Source organism: Falco cherrug, chromosome 6 (genome assembly GCF_023634085.1).
Source record: "Falco cherrug isolate bFalChe1 chromosome 6, bFalChe1.pri, whole genome shotgun sequence".
Classification (NCBI taxonomy): Eukaryota; Metazoa; Chordata; class Aves; order Falconiformes; family Falconidae; genus Falco; species Falco cherrug.
This window is the reverse complement of record NC_073702.1, coordinates 79530293-79554460: the sequence shown is the minus strand read 5'-3', so window position 1 is coordinate 79554460 and position 24168 is coordinate 79530293. Positions and strand designations below refer to the sequence as shown.

The 24168-nt window shown below is 35.2% G+C and overlaps 1 protein-coding gene across 4 annotated transcripts in view; it reads right to left on the bottom strand.

The window, feature by feature from the left end:
- Nucleotides 1-212: 212 nt before the first annotated feature.
- Nucleotides 213-24168, bottom strand: part of TTC13 (tetratricopeptide repeat domain 13) — a 42296-nt gene continuing 18340 nt past the window's right edge. For 3 of the 4 annotated variants that reach the window (XM_055713919.1, XM_055713921.1, XM_055713922.1), the window contains 15 exons: nucleotides 23928-24010; nucleotides 21207-21348; nucleotides 19724-19898; nucleotides 19117-19273; nucleotides 17910-18040; nucleotides 17438-17570; nucleotides 16845-16937; nucleotides 12660-12743; nucleotides 11091-11175; nucleotides 8658-8767; nucleotides 7145-7280; nucleotides 6359-6438; nucleotides 5127-5205; nucleotides 3112-3191; nucleotides 213-363 (listed from right to left, as the gene is read on the bottom strand). In XM_055713919.1, the coding sequence (XP_055569894.1) occupies nucleotides 240-363; nucleotides 3112-3191; nucleotides 5127-5205; nucleotides 6359-6438; nucleotides 7145-7280; nucleotides 8658-8767; nucleotides 11091-11175; nucleotides 12660-12743; nucleotides 16845-16937; nucleotides 17438-17570; nucleotides 17910-18040; nucleotides 19117-19273; nucleotides 19724-19898; nucleotides 21207-21348; nucleotides 23928-24010 (1692 nt within the window). In that variant the 3' untranslated portion in view covers nucleotides 213-239. The remainder of the gene's footprint in view (nucleotides 364-3111; nucleotides 3192-5126; nucleotides 5206-6358; nucleotides 6439-7144; nucleotides 7281-8657; nucleotides 8768-11090; nucleotides 11176-12659; nucleotides 12744-16844; nucleotides 16938-17437; nucleotides 17571-17909; nucleotides 18041-19116; nucleotides 19274-19723; nucleotides 19899-21206; nucleotides 21349-23927; nucleotides 24011-24168) is intronic. The other variant, XM_055713920.1, reaches the window with a different exon arrangement.

Below are 24168 nucleotides of genomic sequence, written 5' to 3'. Positions count from 1 at the left end.
AGTGTGGCCCCTGAACAACTGTATTTCCTGTTAAGAGTATGTTTCAATACAAGAAATCAGCTGTTCTGTTTCTTTTTTCCTTTTTACCATTATTGGTCACAGACAGACTCTTTTTATTCTAGTGATAACTAGTCAAGTAAGTTTACTCTATTAAAAACCAAAACAAAACCGTTCTGATCATAATTTCCCCTTCAAAATAATTTACGAAGCAGTACCTCTTGGCCTTTTATTTGTATAAATCATACAACAACTATAGTTTTTTTTAAACAATGAGACGAGTCTGTATTTAGTACTTCAATCATCGTTCTCAGGGTTGGAAATGTCTCCGATACTGATGGCAGGCTCTTGTAAGAAGGTGAAATACTGAAAGAGAAGGTAAAAAAAAAAGTTACTTATCTTTTTCTGAGCTTTATGATTTACCTGGAAGTTAACACATTAGCTTATACTTCTCTTCATCCTCTTCTCCAACAAATCTGGGACCTGAAGTCAAGAATCTGTTGCCCACAACCAGCTCCTGCTCCTCTGACTCCTCACTCGCTATACAGAACAAAGATAATGACTACATAAAAGAGCCTTTGGAAGTGGCAGAAGTTAAAGCAAAATTTTATTGCTTTAAGTCTTCAAGTTTTACTTGCCTTACCCGCTATTATTCTTCTAACACAGACAAATTAGCCACTCAGGTTGATTACCTTCATAATATTACTTCAAGTCCTTTGTGCTGTAGTTCTACAGATATTTTTCTCAGCATCATGCAAAGCCAACTTCAGCAATTTTCGCGACTCTCATTCTTGCCCATTATACATCTCTCATTTGAGACAGCAATACTATTGGTGGGACTATGCTACAAAATGGTCTCAGTTAGAAATAAATTTTGGTTTTAACAAGCTTATTTTAAACACAAATCACTTCCCTGATCTGGTTTGCTATGGATTCCCATAAATTTCAACAGTACAACTGAGAGGGTCAGAAACGCATCAGTAGGGTTCAAATGGCTTAAGCTGACTTTGCTCTCAAGAGAGCAGTTCCCCTTTGGTAAAGTTATGTCTTAAGGAAAAAAAAAGAAGGAAAAAAAAAAAAAGAAAAAAAAGAGACACATGAACAGAGGACTAAGAAAGAAACTGAATATATAAATTGGGAGATTTACAGTAAAAAATTGTGGGAACCATAAATATTTTGTATTTCCAAGACAACCAAGTCACAACATTGGCGCAGACTACTTTTAATAAAAACCACAACTTGCTACACTGTAGGTTAAAAATCTTATTCCTTAATAAATTAATTTGACTGCATTTACATGTAGATTTTTAGCCTAAGCCCAACAAAGGTGCCCATGAGTCTTCTTAATAGCCATCTTCATTCAGGAAGGATTTTATATCTATTGAAACTTACCAGGGTGAGAACCACCGACAGGGAAGTTAAGCAAGGCTAAGCAGTATGAGATATTCGGCACTAACAGCAGCTGCAGAGTTCCTCAGGCTCTCAGAATAACTCGGGTTGGACCAGACCTCAGGAAGTCTGTGATCCAACATCTTGCTCAAAGCAAGGTCAACTGCCAAGTCAGACCAGGGTGTCAGGGTTTTATCCTGTCAGGTCTTGAAAATCTCCAGGGATGAAAAATGCACAGCCTTTCCAGGCAGCCTGCCCTGCTGCTTGACTACCCTCTGGGTGAAAAGATTATGTTCAGTCTGAACCTCCTTTCAGCTCATGCATGTTGCCTTTTGTCCTCCCACCAAGCACTGCCCAGCTCCATTTTCTTAATACTCGCAGGTACTGTGAAGCTGCTGTTAGGTCAAAGCCTTTTCTTCAAGCTGAACAAGCCCAATTAACTCCTGATAAGGCACGTGGCTCCAGCCCTCCGACTATCTTGGTGGCTCCCTACTGAATTTGCTCCATTTTATCATAGTCTTTAACGCAGCTGCCCCCAAACTGGATACAGTATTCTACGTGTCGTCTGAAGGGCTGAGCACGCCCTAAATCTGATTATCCAAACCAGCTTTTTACCCATCTAGCTGTCCATTCATCCAGACCATAATGTGCTATCTTGGTATGAGAGTATTGTGGGTGTCCCTCCTGAAGTAACTAAGCAACGTCCATTGCTCTCTTATCCACAAATGAGTCATTTTATCACAGAAAGCGATCATATTGGGTCTCACAACATTTAGTAAACCCATATTGACTGTCCCCAGTCACCTTCATATACCCTGAAATGCTTTCCGAGAGGACCCACTTGATGACTTTCCTAGGGACCAAAGCAAGGCTGACCAGCCTATAGTTTTTTTTCCCTGGGTTGTCCTTCTGGCTTTCTGGAAGACGGATACCAGATTTCCTGTCTTGCAGTCACCAAGGATGTCCCCGGATGTGCACCACCTTTCACAGATTACAGGTGGCCTTGCAGAGGATATCGGCCAGATCTCTCAGCACCCTTCAAGTGTTTTGACCCCAAACTAAAGGATACTGAAACTGATTTTTTCTGGCCTGATTTTTAGATTTTGTATGGGGAATAACTGCTAAGGGACAAATGAAATGCACCAGATTTGTAACATTGACAAGGAATCAGTATGTTCAGTATTCAAAAATCAATTAATATGAAAAACAAAGTTTTAAAGCATTGTACAAAAGTTATACTAAGTAACATAATTCTGTATATTCGTAACTGCCATCTGCTTTGAAAATACTTATTCTCCAAATTAAAATAGCACTAGAGGATAAGTAAGTGACTTTTGATATATAGTTTGAAGAGATCCATGAGAATGGGAAAAAGTTAAAATTTTCCCTCATTCAATCACCAAATTTACTAATGATAAAAAAAGTAACAACAAAAAGGCAAATCTGACCGCCAGACAAAGAAAGTATTAACCCAAATAGTTTATCAGAGGATAACACTCACATTACTGAATATCTAGTCTACTAACCACTCCGTTAGACTAGAAATATATTACTCTGTGTGTAAACTCAAATCTTTTCTTATCAATTCCTAAACTGTTAAAAAATTCACTGAATCATTTAATAAACTTGTAATTTCCAAGTACCTTTTTTAGTATAAGTTTACATTTTACATATAAAGTCTTTCATATTTTATTTTCCCATCCCCACCTGAACAGAAAGACTTACCTTTTTAGATTCATCCAGCTCCTTGCTATCTTGCTAAAAGCTTCAGACCCTGGTGCTGTCATTGCTTCAAAATCAACCAGCTGAAAACGCAACAAAATAAAGGTCTTAAGTTCTCTCATTTCAGGAAGTTAATCCTCAAATATTCTTAACATATAAATTAAACTTTCAAAATATAACCTTCCTTTTGTGAGAAAATCCAGGGTTTTTTTTTTCTTTTTTAACAAGGTGTTTATATTAATGAGTTAGTGCCAGAAAATATTGACTGTCTTCAACCTTTTATGACAATGTTCAAATAAAAGGGGGATATTTCTCATTTCTACATACGGAATTCTGCAAAATACCGTATCACATGAGTGGTAGATTTATATTGAACTTTCCAGGCATTCTGTATTACTTCTTTCCACAGTGGGTTTTCAGACAAGTTTGACTACATATAGCCAAGAAATGTGTGCAACTTCGTATCTACAGCTGAAAATAAGTTTTCAGCAAAACAATGTTTTTCAGTTAAAAACCTTAGTTCACTAGTCCTGAAACATTTAGGCTGACACATTTGTAGTTCAGTGAACTTTGCCTGAATGCAAGGAGGGGTTCTGAGAGCATGCTACCTACATTCTTGTAAGACAGGAGTAAGCTTACTAACTAGTCTGTGCCCAGACTACTTTGTCCCTCATCACCAGTTTGAGAGTCAGCATGCATGCCAGGCACTAAAAGTCTCTGTGTGTTTGCACACTCCACCACAACCAACACCAGAAGCTACACTGGCCATGGCTACCGACTAACCTGCCAGGCCATTACAGGACTCTTGACTACTGGGCATCTTTGTCTTCAGAGCAGTCAGATAATACATGCTGTCATAAGCTTGGGACCAGACAGAAATACCCTTCTAAGAAATCTGGCAAGAAAAACAATTTCCCAGTTTCATTCAACTGGGGAAAACTATTTCTTCCAGCTGGTGAAAACTGTTCTAAAAAAAAAAAAAAAAAAAAAAAAAAAAAAAAAGTTTTGTTCCAATTCAGGCACTCTGTTTCAGAAAAAAACCCTCAAATGTAAAAATGTTCACAAAGCTGCCTGTAGTCAGAAATCCTGCGTTTTAATAATGCTGAAACTCTGCTTGCCTGCATAAAATCAGACAAAATGTACTACCCTAGTAAGTCCTAAGAAGATCCATGAGAAAACCCACCTAAGTCTTTTACCTTAGCTTGAACTCCCACAGAATGGTGAAGATACCAGCTTAACGGCATCTTGTTCTTAAAAGCTACTAGCTCATTGTCCTGAAAGGACAAACTTCGTTGTTTTCAGAAATTTCTAGAACAAAGGGAAAGCTGCTCTTTCTTCAGTTATCCACACAGGGTATTTTCTTCAACAACTTCGATTCTCACTGGAATTTCACTGATTCTTTGACGATATGTTAAATAGACAGAGGTGCTCTCACTCCTTTCATACGGAAAAGGTAACAGCTAACAGACCAATAGTTGAATACCCTTTATTGAGCAAGGTGGTATAATATTCAGATGTAGTCACTCAAAACTAGGACTTATTTTAAATTTAGCAGAATACAGAGGGGAAGGAAAAATCAAGAAGAGTTGCTAATACATTTCTATTTACCAAGCCCTAAATGCTCTGAAGGACACTGACAGCAAAGAGAGAAAATTTCTGCTGTGTGCCAGAAGAGTCATTAATTCTGCCCAAGTATTCTCAGAACCCTTCTCAAAGTGGAAGAAAGCAGCTCGGCACACTAGAAATGCTTTAGTTACAAATATGTAATTACTGTGGGACACAAACTGCTACAATTTGACTAACCAGAATTATCCCACATACTATATCTAAATCTCACTTACTGTCATAACATCAATGAAATTTTCAAACCTCTCTCTGGCTGCAAGACACCATAGTATGCAGCTAATCCATCTCCAGTTAACAACTGTGGAACTTCTGTTCATTCTTGCAGCTCCTTCCTCACGTTTACAAGTGCTACCTCCTCCATCAAGGCTGAACCAGTGTATTTTGATACTTGCCTTTCCTTTAGGGATTTTTCCTGATACTTCCTTCCCACTTGCCATTAGTGCTCCCATGATCACTGAATAAGCTATCACACTAAAAAAAAAACATCAAAACCAAAGCAGTACAGTAAAAGTTTTTCCACAGTGCCATTTTAGACTACAAAACAAATACAGTACTGTTTCATAGAAGGCTAGTAAAAATTACTGTGCTAGTTACTATTTTAGAAATTTAAACAAGCATGAAACACTTAAAAAGTGAAATCACTGTTACTTTGCAACACCACTGGAATGAAGTTATGATCCTATGGAGTTTAACTACTGAAAAGCATTGTTTCTACAGTAGTCAGAACCATAATTTCAGACTTAGGAGTTCTTAAGACTCCATAGAGCTAAAAACCAAAGCAAACTCCTGTTCCCAATGAGCTTAGCTGTATCCCAGAGAAGCCGATGAACTCTACTGCAACAGAGCTAGAGGCGCTGTAAAGCTATTCAGTTATTTAACTTTTTCTTTATTTAACTTAAATTTCTAAAAATTGTGAAACTCAAGACAGAATTTCTGTTAATTTTTACATTCTGTAAGATAAAGGCAAAATCTGATTATAAAAAAGTCTCAGGATTTCTTTAAATTTTGTTTTCTACTGAACTATGTTTAATAATAAGATCAAAGATCTTAAGTGCTTTGTGGAACAGGGATTCATAATAGTCTTAGATGTAGCCAGGTTTGAATTAAACTAGAATTTCAGTTAAGGATATCTGTGATATGCGGGGCTATTCTAGGGTTTCATCTGGTGACCCTAACAGTTGCAAAAAATTACCAAAATCATTTTATTAAAATATACTAAAATATAAGTTATCTCAAAGTAAACTTTATCTTAAATATATGTTTCAGTAAAGCTTCTTGAGTGAGATTACAGTGGTGTAACATAATACGGATTAGGAGCCAAATCACTGCAATTTTAAAATGACACTCTTCAATCTGTGAGCTGAAGTCTATAAACACAGACTACTCAAGATTTTCAATATACATGCAGCTCCAAATAGTTATCATCAGCAACTACAAACTAGCTTTTAAAACAGTACTAAGTCAGTACCCATCATCACAGCACCACAAGATGAGCGACTGTGCAGGACAAACAGCTCAACCCAGAGCTTTTTTAATATTAAAAAAATATCCTAAGATACTCCAACAAATTGACATTTTACAGCATGCATCCAAGATAACAGACATGATCAAGACAATCACTAACCTAGATCCTCTCGAAAGTGGCATTAAATTATAGAAGTAATAAACTAATGACAGGATCAAATTGCAAACAGCATCTACTTCCTAAAAGGAAAAAAAATAATTAAATAGCCAGGTAATACACTACGAAGAAACACATATAGGAAAGTGTTACGGTACTGTGATAATTTTTTTTAAAGAACCATTTCAAATGTGAAAAAAGTCAACTTGAGAAGATGAAGTCTGATTAATAGAAGTTTAAGCAAATTATTTTGTTACATCTTTAAAATGTAGGTGAAACAGTTCACCCACACTGTGTTAAAGGGTGAAGAACGGAAAGCACAAGCTCAAATGCAGTCAGATTCTCATTGCAATACAGATCAACAATGTGTTGATCAAAACCTTCACAATTCTAGTGCTTCTCATGAATTCTTGTTACTTCTGATCTTATATGTAGCCACCATGAGCCAAATCCTAAGCAATACTTTATAAGGATGATGAAACAGTGAATATAGACCCATGAGAAAAATAAAGAAAATAAGAGGAGAGAGAAAAAAATAAGAATACACTGCAATATTGAGACCTTGTCTGCACTCTCCCTGTAACTGCAGCAAAGCACAGCAAATCTTAAAAGTAACAGGATTATGGCAACTTCCTATGGTATTTGTCATAAACGTGTTTAAGTAAACAGTCAGTTTTATTACTTAATATCTCTGTCAAAAAATATGAACCAGTGACTGTTATACGGAAGGTATAAAAACATAATAGAATTTTATCAAGGAATCCATAATTTCTATTAAAACAGCCTTACCCCCAGCTCTGCAGACAGAATTAGAATTTTTCCTTTAGCTGTTAGATCCTTATATAGCGCATCTATTTCTGCATGATACAGCTGTGTTCTCTCTTCTGTTGTCTGGGTTTCTACTGAAAATAGTATGTTCCCCACTCTATGAAGTGGGTGAAACAAAAAATGAGGTAAGACATTGCTGAACAGAACTCGATGCATAACCTAATATGCAGGGTAAGTTACAGAGGTACAGATGTTAAATACCACATCATAACCTTTTTCCTATCATTTTTCCTTAAGCAGGAGATTATGCGCATTGCCCCCCTTTTAATAAAAAAGAAACACCTAAAAAAACCTCATTGAATTAAAAACATTGTCATGTTGTAAGTTTGTCTGAAAGAATACATAAACATTGCTGTTTAATCACAGATGAAGTATTTCTACTGAAGAATACCTGACAAGCATTAGTGTTTCACTTAAAGCATAGTAAAAAATTAAGAAATATGGAATTTTAAAAGATTTTCATGGGCTTGAGATTTTTGTACTGAGTGTAAAGTGTAGTTTTGTTAACTTTTAGACTACCAAAATTGAACTGTTTTGGTATAAAAGCATAGCTACAAATTATGGATCAAAACAGACTGGCTGATACAGAACAAATTTTGTGCAGAACAAAATTAGACTGTCTTACCAAGACCAAAATATTTTCCCCAAAATGGTGAGGCCATATATTTAATGCCTTTTCACTGTATATAGCCATATGACTTAGAATGTAAGATTGAAAACCAAGAGATATGTTAACATTTTAGAAGAGAAGTTTGGCTTCCATGCCACTCATTGGAAGCACACAAGTTTTGGGAAGAATTCCAATGCATAGACTTTTAAATCCCGTAAGTCCAAGTTTTTAGTTAGTAGTAGGACAGCACTTCAGAGCTTCAGATTAATGCTCATTCTTCAGGAAGACAAGGAGCCAGTATCCATAAAGTGAGAAATTTACTACCACACCCAAAGAGTGGCCCAAAGCCTGCTGTTTATATCCTCATACATTCGGGTACTATCTAAATTGATATTTGCAGATAGGTCTGCAAACATTTCAAAAAATAAACATTAAAAAAGGCTAACAATACAAATAGAAGGAAGTCTCTTCCATTCTTAGATCACATAAATTTCCATTCCATTTAGGATTTTTTCAGTCATCAGAGCAGATAAGAGTCTCACAACAAGAAATGTATTTTGATATGGATAAAGACAGAGATTTTCCCACTTCAGGCACTTAATCATATAAGCTGAGTAACAAGGTCTCTCCTCACTTTTGTGCTATATATTAGAGAATCATCTCAACTGGGCCTACTCCATCAACATTATCCATATTCCCTCTTTGTTAGGGAATGCAACAAAAATCAGAAGTTCTCAAATGAACCAGTTTTTCAGTTATTTACAAAACCCACTTTATGCAAGTAGAAATGGCATTTGAGAAGATTAGCTGCTAATACTTCATCATTAATTAATGTACTTGAACACCTGAAAATAGCAAACGTACTTATCTCCTGTTATTGTGATTGTGAAGCCATCATATTCTTTCCCTTGATCCTTAAGGCTGGGGACTTTTGTGTTCACAGTAAACCCATCTCTTGTTTTACTGTTAAACTGCTTTCAAAAGAAAAAAAGGTAACATTAGTGTGAACAGAGACAGACTGCCTGCCTAGCTATTGTTTTGAAACACCTAAAAATACATGGAGCAAAAATGAAAATGGGCAAAATGAGGGAAAAGAACAAAATGTTACTGTCAACTATATTATTTCATTTATTCTTTATTTCATACTGAAAAGAAATCAGATATTGAAGGAGGCATATTGACATTCAACTTTATAACCATATAGGGAATATAAAGTGGCATTGTTTATGAAAAGCAATTGTACATTTGAGCTGTACAGATTTCTTCCCAAACTGCATGTTGATAGCAACCTTTTGGTGTAACAATGTAAATGCAAAAGCAGGGATTAGAGAGCCTGTTTTATGTTTACACTAAGCAGCCACATTAGTCTAAGTATGGATTCCAGAATAGAGCTCACAGCAACGATTTCTTGACTGTGATCCAGTTTCAGTTAAAGTTCATCATCATCAGAAGGAAAAATATCGCAAAGTTTAAGAATTTTACAAAGCTACATTATCTAAGTGTACTACTGTAGCCAAAGAGTTGTATAAGCCAGGTATTGAAGTAAAGCCAAGAGCCCAGCTTTTGATATTCAACATTCACCAGCTACACCAATAGCCAAACTACATCAGTATTAGCAGACTTTCATTTTATTACAGGCACTATTAATGACTATTATGCAATAGGATTGAATGAATTACTCAGGCTACTATTTATTTTAAGAGAGAACTTGTGATCCAGGATGTTTTCTTCAAAGAGAACCTGCATTTATTTTAAAGAAACAAATTTAAAAGCCTCTAACGAAAGACAGCATTCCACTTTGATACAATTTGGAATGGGATGCAGGAGATTCAAACCAGAGGAAAACTTAGAGGTTATGACAACTAGGAAGAATATTTGCTGCTAATTGAGACATTTATTTTGAAGTGTCATGTATAGTCCGCTGTTTATATATTTTCATCATCCTCTTGAAGTAACCTATATTTTTAACTCCACTAATAACATTTTTATGGTCTACAATTCCACAATAGCCATATTAGGTGACCTACAGGGACCTATTTGCACATTTGTCTGTCTGTAGAGAACACTTCATTGTCTATCCACTCCAACACCTACTACCTGTTCATCACAAGTTTTTGTTTAGCCTCAGTCAGCATCAACTTGGCTTTATCTTTCAAGGACAAGGACAATACAGGAATACAAAAAGGACCTCCAAAATTATGGTACGTCTTGGAAGACACTTATGTTAGTAATATATATTAAAAAATATATAGAAAAATTTAGTGCTTGAGCCACGTAGCTTCTGTAAAGGTATCTGTAGTGCACAAGTGAGCACTACTACTGCAAACAAATCCAAACCCAGTCTATCAGTAGTAGCAGCAATAAATCTCCAGAGAGCTCTGTTCTATGGCAATCTGTCAGCTTTGCTTAGATACAAAATTGCAACGTGGACACACCCGATAAGAAAGCAATGCCTTTGTCTTTATTTAGAACGACTTGCTTCCCATTTTTGTTGTAGTCTAAATAAAATCCTGTCCAATTCTTAAAAAAACAAGCAAACAAAAAAAACCCACAACAAACAAAACCCACTTTGTAACACTGTTTCCCCAAATGCAAACACTTACACACTGCTCATCCTAGATGAATTTGGGGAACTCAGGGGAGAGAGGCAAGAACTTTACTTAAACTTAGCTCAAGCCTTATGACTTAAGTTGAGATAAGAGTATAAATAACTTTGCACATCATATATCCAAGGTTTTTCTGAAGACCACCACCCAGCAGGTTTCCCCATTCCTGACATTCTTCCAAAGCACCAAAACAAACCAAGATTTCATTTCAGATTAGCTATTGTTCACTAAGGGCAATTATTTCCCCCTGCCAGCCCTACTATGTAGTGATCTGCACCAACAAAGCTAAGGTAAAAAGAGCTTCCATGTTCCTACTCTCCGACACACACCTTCAATTTTCTCCTTCGTACTGTACAGACATACCGCGAGCCCATTATGGTGGATCTGACCACAAACCCTCCCCGCTGATAAAGCTGGCTTCAAAGAATTACATTCAGTGTTCTGTTTTCCCATCATTTCTTTACCAATTCACAGCTAGGCAAAGCCTTGTCAATATACATCACATATATCAAAGGGAAAGTCATACCCTAACACATGCAGATTTGAAATAACACGAGTTATTTAAAAAAACCTAGTGTTTGCAGTTACTCATTTTAAACTTAAGCACAATGGTTATATTCTGAGGAACTGGGTAGCTCCCAGAATAAATTTTGTTATTTTCATCATATTTTAAAGTTTTTCTTTAATTTACCTTCATTATGGGAAGAAGATCTTCTACTTTATGTACCTTTTCCAAAGCTTCTCGAACCTCTAATAGTCCTTTTGGATTATTAGCACTGGAAAAAAATTAAATATGGAATCACAATGGTTGAACACATAGCATTTCTGGAAATCCATCTAGCTTTAACCTAATTAGCCATAGCAGAGTAAGTTATTGAAAGTTATTTAATTATTTCTTTTCTGAAAATTAGTTTCTTTGTACTTGGCCACATGCTGTCTTGCTCTTCAAAAAGTAATTTCCTCCTATTTTATGTCAGCTTTTTTTTTTTTTTGGCTTCAAACTTCAACTTCAGGTTTATTTTAGTCATTTGCTGTTGGCCACTGCAAAGCATTAAACTGTTTGCATGAGTGCATGTGAGCAAGGGGTTGCTGACGAGGAAAGACAGAAGATGACTAGTGTTAATGTTAGAAATAGTCTTCTCAAAATACATGCATCTGTGTAGCCTCAAAGGTATGTAAATACTATCAGATGCAGGCACAGATGGTCCATGAAGAAACCTATTGAACTAGTGCTGTAATACTTTTTTTTTTAATTACTGTACACCTAGATTTTAAGAACAGAATTCTTTTCAAAAAAATCACAACACAAATTGCTCTGGCTTAAGATCAAATGCTGCTGGCTCACTCCAAACAAACTTTCTCCCAACAGAAGAGGACAGACTTCCCAGTTACTACAGAACTTACACATCTCAAGCAACTATCATAAATTTTCTAAAACTTAAATGTTTTCAACTGTTATAAGGATTTTTTGCACTTTCATTTTTTTTATATTTAAGTAGCATAATGAGATTGAAAAACAGAACTCAATATTTAATAAAAGTTACCAGGCCAAAGAAAAATTAGAGGGTTTAAACCTCAAAGTTTCTTAATTTTTAATGTTATCAGAACACTGTTGCCACAAATGATCCACAGGTGGGCAAGACATTTTACTCATAAAAATCTGATCACAGTTTGAAATAGAAGCCAACATCAATTTTCAGCTTGAGTCACATTCCTTCATTCAATATTCTACAACTGTCTTCTGTTCCTGGACAAAGTCTACCAACCCATCTACGTAACAGGTAGTAAAGATTCTCTGCTCCTTTAAAACTACTTGTCAAACACCAGTTTCAATTAAAATTACCTTCCATATATTCTTTTCTCTTTTCTCCTCACTCCTACTATTTAATAAATTAACCTCAATATTCACAGAAATTGTACTCCATTCTACCAGGAGGAAACAAAATCTTTAATAAAACGCATTTTTAGAAAGAATTGAGACACACTCATGCCAAAACTGTGGCTACAAATTCAACACTGTTAATAGTTTTTAGGTATACTGTAATTCACAATGGTTTTTCCTATTAGTTAAGTTTCTTTACATAGCAATAGACAAGATTTGCATTTCTAGTAGGAAATAAGACAATTATAGATACTAAGAAAACTAGAACTTACTAAAATAAAGAAAATAGCCCTCAGATTTTCTGAAATGAGTATTATGTAAATTTCAGATCAATATTATCAGGGGAGTGAAGCAGGGAGAAAAATATCAGTAATTTACCCATGATAAACAAGGATCCTATCTTTAATAAAATGAAGAATTTTCTCAAAATATTCCAGGTACCGCATGTTAATGACTTGTCCCCTACAAAGAAAAGGAAAGGTTTTTTTCAGGTCTTGTTTTTCAACCCAACATTCCAGGGCTAAGACACAAATATTACTTACTCATTAATATTTGAACGACTTTTATTCACAGATGCTTTGTAAATTAAAGGAATGAACGAGAGGTTTGAAGTGATGAATTGCCCATCCCCCATTTTAATATAGCTTCTGCAGTGAACTTGCAAACGCTCAGTGCTGTTGTTCTCTGATAAACTACATTTCATACATATTTCCCCATTTTCAGTGTGCCCATGTCCAGTAAGTCTTATCTAAATTATAATTATCAATTTGTACAAAAATGTAATCTTTCTTAGTTATCTGCACTTGTAGATATTGCAGAACTAGGACAATTCTCAATCTGCACATTGGTTTACTTTGAGAACTGACACTCTTCAGTTTACCATTTTTTTGCCAATACATATGCCTATCTGTTCTGACAGTCTACATACATTTTTCTTTATTCACTTATGTCCCTCTATTAAAGCAATTTTCCTTTGACTCCTAACAATTACAAGTAGTAACTGTTAAACAAAAACATCAAAAAGGTGTTGTTTTTTTCCCTTGGATTACTATGGGAAAAAAAAATAGTAAAAACTTGAAACAGTAGAAACCTGCTAGGATTATAGCCACTCTGAGAGCAAAAATTACATACCATTATTGCTTTTGTAGGAGTCCTTCCTCTTCTCCCAGTCTACAAAACAAGATTTTATAAAGCAAATGTTATCGCTCTCTGACAAAGCAAAACCACTGTCAATCACAGGAAGGTGTGTACACCTAGCTTAATTCCACTCTGCATGATCTTTGCAGCTTAAGTCCCTGTCTAATGTCTCACTCTACAGTCTCACACTTCAGTAAGCCTAGTCTCAGAACAATGGCAGAATCAGTCTTTAAAAACTGAACAGAATTAGAACACATACACATATCTGCACATAGGAAAGGGAGGTAGGGAAAGCGGAAGGATGAAGACAAATGTATATACATAATTTGCCCTTGTTGTACGTCCCATCATTTTCCATCTGTTTTAAAAAAATATCTGTACAACAGGCAGAAGCGTGTCAGTATAAGAAACTGGATTTTCCTTTAGTGGCATCGTGGAAAATACATCAAAACGTGACCTAGCATTCTGTAAGGACATCCAGAAGCAGCAGTACCAAGAAAAGACTTTTGGTGGGTGGTCATAAGTGATTTGTGCTTATTCCCACTCTTTCTCCTTGTTTAATAAACACTACCACCAAGAATTCAAAAGTAGCAGTATTCCAGAGAGCATCTTCATTTTTTTACATAAGAATATTGAGTATATTATTAATGTTTAGCTGATCCCAAATCCTTGTTTTGCCTATGAAAATAACTTAAGCTTTCAAAAACATTTTCTCCACTTTAAATGAAACTTGGTAGCTTCGATCATTTAAGCCAGAAAGGAGATAAGCCAAAGTTGCACTTGTCTATAGACCCACGAAAAGTAGTGACAGACAATACACTTGCACCTTGAGAATATTAAGATCTGGAAGCCCACGAAACACTGCAAAGTGCAAGATGTTTCTAATACACCTTTAACAAGAGATCCCCAAACTGACTCAAAACAAGAAAAGGTTTTGTTTTCTGAGACTCTCCAAACATCTTGCCTCTCTGGAAAAGAATCTTTGATCCAGTAGTCACCAAATGCTAGTGTCTCCGTGCAAAGATTCATTTGACAGGAATCACTGAACAATAATGGACTTTAAATGCAAAGAATTCTGAGTAAAGAAAAAGGTTAACAGATATCTAATTCAAGTATTTTTGCACACAGAAATTACTGGTGTACAATTTAGATCAAACAAAACCTAGAGACAGCTTGAGCTCAGCATGACAAGATCTGTTACAAATACTAGAAGAAACTCAATTGCTATTGTTACACTTCTTATTTGACTGAACAGCTTATTTGTATATTTAATGACCATGAAGGCTGCCATTTGTCAGCCTAAATAATCTACTGTTACACCTGGTTTTCAGGTAGCCGTGCTACAGAACTTACGACTAAGGCTGAATTCTTTATGAGAATAACTTTGAAATTATAAACCAAATATAAAGCAATGTGTTTCTTCCCGAAAAACAGTCAAAAGACCATAAAGTGATCTCAATTACTAACAAAAGGGTGTCAGCTTTGTAGTCTTAGTATCTTCATTCAGCAGCCATTTTACAGTTGAGTAATGCAAGAAGGACATTATACAGATCTGTATAATCCATGAAGAGTAAGCTGTCATTTAGAAATCACAGTGGACTAGAACATGCTTCAAAAGTGAAATAAAATAAACTTTAAAAAACCTATTACCACTTCATATACTAATTTCATTTATCCCTCACCTCATGTGAAATCATCAGCAGGGAATCCAAAAGCAGAAACAAATCACTACAGCAAGGTGACCAATGAAAGCAGCTACTGCTTGGAATGCAGAATGATCAAACAAATACAGGTTTCCAGAATCAAAAAATAAATGCAATCACTATCCGGTACTAAAGTATGATTAAATCGTGGGGCAGTAGTATGTAGACTGCTTCCCGAAAGTCAAAGCTGAACAAACCCAAAAGACTAGAATTAGATTCACTGTGTGCCTACCATTCTGAATGTTCAGGAAGCTTATTTCAGATCTCTATGAAATCACCAAAATAGCTGGAACAGTAAATCATGAGTTTTGCTAGCATTCTCTGATGAGAGGAGAGTAAGTACCTTGGCCAGTGAAAAACAGAGTTGCTAACACAGAGATCCTGCACAGGGACATATTTCCCTAGATTAAATGTTATTTTCAGCATGGTAATCAAGTGTTGTGACATGAATGTCCTTCTGCCAGCACAGGTCACCTAGGAATTAAGCTTTTACTCTCCAATTTAAAAGTAAACTAGGAAGAAATAGATGTATGGAAAGCATCTTTGTCTCAAAGTACAGATAGGTGTGGCTTCTGCTGTGTTGTACGTGTGATAAGAGAGAAATGCAGCAATAGCAAAGATGGATGGAGCTTGGAGCCCAAATGTGATACCTAGCTTGAGAGAAGACAGACCTGAGCATAAGACTGTTCAAGAGGCAGCACATCCTGCAAGGCAACTACTGATCTGCACTGGAGTTTGATGCTACATTGTAACCACTCCCTAAAGTAAAGCAGAGGCTGCTGGTGTCCTCTGTGGAGTGGAAGGCAGAGTGTCGACTCATTCTCATCAGCCTCTGTATGTAAACATTACAGTATCACTTTTTCTCTGCCTGAAATAATTCTTAAGTCTTTCCTTACCCTCCTTTTTCCACACAGCTTCTCAAAAGAGAAAGAAAGAGATATAAAAGCAGAATGACAGACCGAAGATGCAATACTTCCCATGGGGGGATGGGGGTGGCTAAGGTGAAACCTGGCTACTAAACCTATTTACTTACACAAACACACTTTGCTCCTGTGATTGACAGTGATGTGGCCACATTGAGTCTCTCACTTTTACCGCTTCATGGGAGGTAGCACTGTCATGACCCACAACACTGAGTCTTGCAGCATGGGAGAAGATGGAACGTACAACAGTGGTTGAATCTTAAATTTTACCTTTCTTTGGAAGTGCAAATGTTACCTTCCACAGGTTACTTATTTTGTCATTTTTGCTTTACTTTGGTCTGCTTTGAAAACAACTACAAGAACTATGTTTTTCCTCTCCACTGTAAAGTGCTACTAAAACTAATTAAACAGCATTGTTTCATTAGTGCTGCCACTATCTTTGAGAAGCAGCATTTGCAAAAATTACAGCTGTGATGAACGTAATCTAATCTTCACATTTAAAGTAATGTGGAGTTTAAAACAGCATGTAAAAATATGCATCTTCTGGATCCTAGTTAGATCTTGCTATAACCCAGCTGTACAACTGAAATCCAGGAAAAAAGAGGAAATGTCACAAAGGAAAATTTGAGGTGCACAAAACACAGATGTTCCATTAGAAAATATAAAATAAATACTAAAGCAAAACAATAAGCACATATACATTCAATAAATACTGTAATGTGCTGTTTCATAAACAGCCAGGAAGTTTTGGTACAATCCTTTAGTGGATGTGGGAAGGCTGTTTGGTAAAACTCTCGTACCTGATTAAGTTAATGTGATTATTGAAACCTCTGCTAAGGCTTCGGGCAGGCATTTGGTCCAACCAAAGCACAGGCTGGTCAGGGTCAGCTATCCTACAAGGACAGAGAACATTAATATTGGCACACATTTCACTCCATGTAATATTTTTAACTGAGCTTTGTTTAAACAGAATAATTTTAGGCAAAAAATAGAGTTCAGAGACTACAAAAAAGAACTTTTTATTGAAATGCATGTACAATTTTGCTAAGAAAAAACCCAACCCATAACCATTTTATGTTGCTGGAGTTCAAAACTGTTTGTTTTTGTCAGCCTAAGCTAAAAGGTACCCTAAGGTCTTTCACAGCTTCGCCTCAACCTGAAAATGCTATTCCCAACAATTTCCCTCTCTTAAAAAAGAAGAAAAATTGAGTATTTTCAGAAGTGTACTCCCTGTACCTAAACCATCCTCTCTTATCAGAACACTTCCTAGTTAAGTGGCAGCAAGTGTTCATTTTCTCCTCTATGACTTCAGCCCTCCGGTTAACTGAAGCATGCATCATTATTACAACCAACGTAAGGCTTGCTCTCTTTTTTGGTTTTTTTTTACCATTACCTTCGCCACTTCACAGCAATATCAAACATATCTCTCCACTGCATCAGTCTGGTTTTCCCATTCATACGAACTTTTGAGTTTGCCCAAGTCCGCTGCACAGCTTGCATTACTTCTAAAGTGGCCAATCCCATTGCTGGGGGTAGGGGAGGAAGAGAGGGGGGCAAACAACAACACGAACAGAGAATCAGTTAGAACCAAACATTCATTTCTGGACAGACCAGAAAATTGAAGCAGCAAAGCGATGTATTTCTAGGAAAAGAATTGCCAACATCAATAAGATATGGGAAATGATCATTTCCAGTCCCCAATTAGGTCAAGAAAGTGCTGACATAACGATTATTTTAATTTTAAACTTTTTTATCTGACTTGAAAGGAGTGTAAAATTTGCAGGTAGCAAAGATACAGCATTAAATTATCACCACATTGACTTCCCCCCTGCCGCCCTCAAATTTACCAAGTATTTTCAGTATACCTCTATGTATTCTTTTATTTGGAAGAAATCCTGGTGTCTCATACTGCATCATGGAACCCAGATGATCAGCCACACATACAAGTTCTTGCACGTCAGGCTTATAGCTTTCAAAATTCTGAAATAACACATCTCTTACAGAGGAGAAAAACATGCATCAGACATAACTTGCCAACAAAAATCCTGAAAGTTGTAAAACACAGATTTGTTTGTATAATAATCAATATCATTTGTGTGAGAAATACTTCAAAACAGTATAAGGAACACTCATTCCTCCTCCCACACCACTGAATACACACGGTAGTTACACTTAATATCTCAAATAAAATTCCAGTCTTACCGAGTTCAATGGTGGATCTTATTACTGTCACAACTAGTATTTCATCTTTAGATTTCCTCATAATAAGTGATACTAAATAAAGTTCACAGATAATATGCTGTCCTTCAATGTTACATTCACCCTGAGGAATTTTAACATTAACAATATGTATAGAAACCAGAAGCCTTATTCCATAACTTCTCCTGTAACTCTGTAAAAACTTCTTGTGCTAAAAAGGTGGATTCTAATCTGTATACAGAAAAGCCATAAATTTTTAACTCAGCAATTTTTTACATAGATAAAGCGAGTACATCTAGAAACTAGCTTACAGCAGGAGAAATTGCTGTATTTCCTTTAACTACGTCTTTTGAAGCCTAGCCTATTAAATCCCATGCTTTGTTGATTGAAATAACCCTCCTCCTAAAATACTGGTTATCTAAATTACTGCAGAGAATTTTTTTCCCAGTGAAACCCAGCTACCATTAAAAATCTATTAAGGATCTAGGAAATTAAACCTGTAACAAAATAAAACCTCAACACACAACAAGAAACTGTAATAAGGGTGCTACACAATGCTACACTGAGCATCTCAAACTTATCAGCTCCTTAACATCAATTGAAAGAAAAAAAAAAATAGTTTATCAGTAAGGCCATAGAATAAGAAACAACATTATGTGAATATTATTCAGGTGAAGACAGAAGTGAAGAAAATCACCCCAGGCTTCATTCTTTCTCTGAGCTAAAGCAACTCCAATCCCCTATGACTTGAAAACTGTTTACAAACCACTTTCATATATTAAACTTTTATGCTGCAATGCCTCAGAATAGCACTTTAAAAAGCCAAACTGAAAAAAACATTTGGAGTAGTCTTTCAAAAAAAAAATTACTCACTTTATATGTGGCTGTAACCCTGGCTGTTCCTCATAATTTTCTATAAGAAAAGGAAGATTTTTGGCCCAGTGGTCCTTGAAATTTCCAGGAAGATCTATATCAATATTATACTCTGCAAGGGGAGTATCCAAATGTGCATGCAAGTATCTAGAATACTCTGGAGTAAAGAAATAAAATTAAATACCGTTTGCATAATTAGCCTTACTACATAAAACCAAAAAAACCCAGATTATATGTCTGCCGGTTATCCAACATGACTTTAATTTAAAGTCATTACTCTTAGATAATTTCATTTTGCTATTAGCTAATTTACAAGACAGAAATAAGTCTATTTCAACTAAGTACTCTTTACCATTACAAAGAAATGTATATTTCATTTGTGGTCCTAGCATTTAATTGTATGAACAAGTAAGAATAACAAAAAAATATGAACAACTAAAATCAGCATACTTTTTTTTTTAAACAGACATACTCAACAGTGCTGATGAGAATGTACAGAGTTTTCTTTAAAATGGCCATAACTACAAGCATACTTGCACTCTTAGGGTTCTCAGAGGATTTAAGAAAATAAATTAAAAAAAAAAAGAGAAAACCAGTTCCAACTTACCTCGGAGGTATTTCACTTTCAGATATTCTGGGCTGGCCTTCTGACCGGGTAGTGGATCATTTAACATAACTTTAGTCTGAGCTTTTATACCTTCATAAAACTGTCCCATTGCAACATGGCTGAGACCTTTCATGTATTGGCATACTTCATTGTATGGTTCTAGCTGTAAACACCTCTAGGAGATGAAAGAAACAAAGCACCCATAAATCAAGAGAGAGAATAGGTGTCTTCAAATAAACTAACCTATTTGGTCAGAAGACCGCATGGAAAGATTTACTGATTATTAAGATCCACTTCCATCGCAATTTTCTTTCAAATAAGGTGCTGAGCACTTAAATTGCTAGCAAATACAAGAAAAAAAAATATTTTCAGCTTCATTAAAGGGGGAAAAAAAAGAAAAAAGGAAGTATCCATGTAAATAAGCTTTTGATCACACTTTGCTAGGAAGATAGATCATGTTTGCTCTAATGATGTTAGCACTACATAAGTTTCAACATTAGTTGAATTAAATTAGATAAAACATACTCCTGACAATATTAGTAATGTCATTTTTAGCTAGTTCAATATATATATCATGCCATTTCTACCATCCATATCTTCACTAGTTCATGTATTAGTACACCTCATTATGTTAGTCAACTATTTACTGTATGTTAAACATAGAAAATTCATATTTATCATTCAAAAATTAATGTTCTGATTCTTCTAGCTCATCATCACGTCTTTAGAAGAGCATTGCCATCTTAAAAGTTAAAGTATCTTTTCAATTACAGCACTACCTACAAATCATGTTATAGAAGATGAACACATAGTAATTTACACAAAGTGTTCTCCTTGGGATAAGCACACACATTGAGAACGGGATGTAATCCTTTCCACAATTTACTTTGTTCCTTGTTTTAAGCATACGGACATATGATTTAACATATCCTTTGCTGTTCTGTCTACAAAATGAGGAAGTTATTTACTTTTGTTTACCTATGGAAACACACATACATTTACAAGCTCAATGAATCTCAACATATTCTGAGTTTTCAAAATAAAGAAAATCTCAGAATAATTAGATAACTCTTGGAACTTTGTATGCTTACTTTAAGCTTAAAATTACAAAGACGACTGCATTCCTTCTTCCATCAGATTTAGAAAAAGCGTTACATTTCAACACAAACTAAAAGTGTTAGCAAGAACACAATTACCAGTTTAAAAAAAAAAAAAAAAAAGATAAAACGTTTCAACCAGAGCTTGGTTTTAGAAATTCATAAAACAGAGGAAATACCTTTGTTTTAGCAAGATTCCATTTTAATTTCAAACTTTAAGGTTTTATGTATCTTTTAAGACAGACTTCACAAGAAATTAAACTTAGTTCAAATGCACATACAGATTCAGCATGAAAAAAATTGAGATTTGTCCATTTTAATGCATTTGTTGAATACTATTCTTCGTTAAAACATCTTAATTTCGTATTTACTTAGGGCCTGCTTACCTTAAAATTCTTTAGGGCTTCATCTAAGCTCCCATGATGATAAAGCATCATTCCTTTGAGCTGTAACGTCTGAACATGATTTTGATTTAGCAGCAAAGCCTTCTGGAAGTTTTCTGTAGCAGCATCGAAGTTGCCAAGTTCTCTAGGCAATTCCATCAAGTGGAAAGTGAAAAATATAGAAGGCAACAGTGACAACGGAACTACTTGTTACAAGATGTTATAACACATCCAAAGGGGATGTCATTAAAGAGGAACACAGTACTAGTGGAAAATTTCTTAAACAAAAGCAGTAATTCTGCAGCTGTTCTTCAGTGTAATATCAGAACATCCGCAGAGTTTTTTCACACCCAGAAATGTGTACTCCAAAATACAACCCCACAAGATCACAAATCTTCAAAATCCTCAGTGGATACAAACCATAAACACGCATGCCTATGGTATTTCTTCAGAAACTAAACAAAAATTTCCACAGAAAGCATTCTTGGAAAACACTACCTATCACAGGTCTTTTTCACTTCCAAATATAAACACATTTTAAAAAATAAACTACCTACTTAAAGGCTGAATAAGAAGAAAATCATACAGTCTTTGAAAGCTGAAACTAACTAAAACCATGTTGACTGGAATTGCTCCATGTGCAGGACAGCTCTTAGTAAAAATAGCCATGGAGAAACTATCATTTTAAAAAAAACACCTTATTTTTTCTTTAGTTTTTTTATCCAGTACACTGCTTTTAAGTTTAAGATCATGGAAGTTTGTCCGCACCAAATAATATTAGATGAAATTAATCCAAACAAGAGCAACACTAGAAAAAAATACAAGATTTAGTAGATTTAAATACATTTGCCAAAAAGATTTTTTAGGCAGAATAGTGATTAACTACAGCTCTTTAGTTTTAAGTAAATGCACGAACACCAAAGTCACTAAATTTGAAGCAGGAATAGGTAAAATGCTGTAACTCGCATTGCACAGAAGGACAAATCAGACTAAGAATTGTAAACCTCCACTATAAAAATAATTCTTTAAAAGGTATTTTTAAGCATTGTCTTTGAAACTTATTTCATACAGAAGAGAGAGAGCATGAACTTAAAATACAAGATTTTAGAAAGAAGAATTTGACAGCTGAAGTTAACAGTGCCCAGGAGAAACGAGATTATTATTTCTGCCTGTTTTAAGACCTGAGTGTTCATGGGAAAGTATTTCAAACTTATCATAGCTGGTGACTAGTTACAGTGAAGAAGGGAAAAAAAAAAAAAAAAAAAAAAAAAAAAAAGGGGCAGAGTTATTCCTTCTCCTATTATTTCCTGAGGATCAGAGAACTATTGGAGGTAGAGGACAGTGAGAAGGAATTAAAGCAAAAAACTTAAGCTTCTTAGGAATACTCCTGTTAAAGTGACTTCTGCTTTGTAAAACAACAATACAGTGCAAAAAGTGGCATTTCAAGGCTGGCATTTTTCTCTCCTTCAAAATAAAATTTCTTCTGATTAAGGTTTCTTGGGCACAGGGTAGAACAGCTGATTAACTAGAGAGGCAGTTCCACATCCAAATACAAAAAGTTAAAGTATTTATTGGGAATGTAAGGCAGCATCTGCCTATCTTCCAGGCTAAATTACTTACTATTATTTAGCACCTTAAAAATATCTACACACCCCAGTAACAAGTATCACAGAAAAACTCATGAGAAAATTAGTGATTCTACATCAAGTTCAGCATTCAGATACTGTAGCAACCAAGACACAAGTCCACAAAGAAAAAAACCAATTAATTGACACTGCCTTCAGTGAATATTGCAGGTTCTGTATGCTGCAGGAAGCATAAAGCCTGATCATGTAATGCTTGCACACCAGCCCTACCTAACTTTAACCCTTGCTACACAAAAGCCATTTATGTTGCAGCAGCATCTATGCTATAGATCAGTATTTTCCAAAAATAAGTATGTAAAATAGGAAATAAAAAGCCAACAAGACACAGCAGGTTGGGAAATGAACTACAATGGGCAGAGATATTCAGTTGCTGATTACATTATGTTCTTGTTATACAAAAGCTACGTATACTTTTCTCCTTAGTAATTACCTGCAGACCACCTTTAAAGTAATACATGTTATTCAACTATAAAATAAATTTTATCTTTAATATGAATTTTAAAAAAGAAAAAAGTGACTAGTTACCTTACTAAATAGAGATTGATTTTTTTAATTATTTGATTAATAGGTAAGAAACTACATGTCTGTATTAAAAATACCCTTTTAAAATAAAATAAAAAAAAATTAGCTAAATTCTTAGAACTTAAATCTCTTTGATGAAAGTAATTGATATAGGATCTAGCAGTTCTATAAGCAATACACACTGGGCAATGAGTTTCATAAATTTAAGTAGCACAAAAATCTCAGATGGCCACTAATGAGTATATTAATCAACAGATCATATTAAATGTTTCCATATTTTAAAAATCCTTTAGCATACCTAAAACACATCCTACTGAAACCCTTTGAGTCTGGGAGATTCAACGAGCTACTGGAGACTGAATTTAAAATACAAACCAAACCTAGAAAACGTGTATATTGAACATATCCTGACATAGCCATACTGGCTGTGGGAGCTACCAAATACACATATGGTTCTGCACAGTTTTGTAACAAATGTGTAAAACTTAAAAAGTGCATTTTAAAGAACACAATCAGATAGAAAACTGACGTTAAAACCATTTCCAAATGCAATTACCTGTAGGCTTGTCCCAGACTTTTATATGCATCTATGAAGTCTGCTTTCTGCTTCAGAGCTTCTTTGAATGATTCAATGGCTTCCTGCAGAAAAATATCAACAGAAAAATTCATCACTTACTGCATTCATTTAATTTTAGCATCCTCAGTAGTTACTGGCCATGGATTTACAGTTATTCATGAAAACCTTTAGAAGGAACAAACAAGGCATGAATTTATTACAAAATCTATGGAGTATTAAT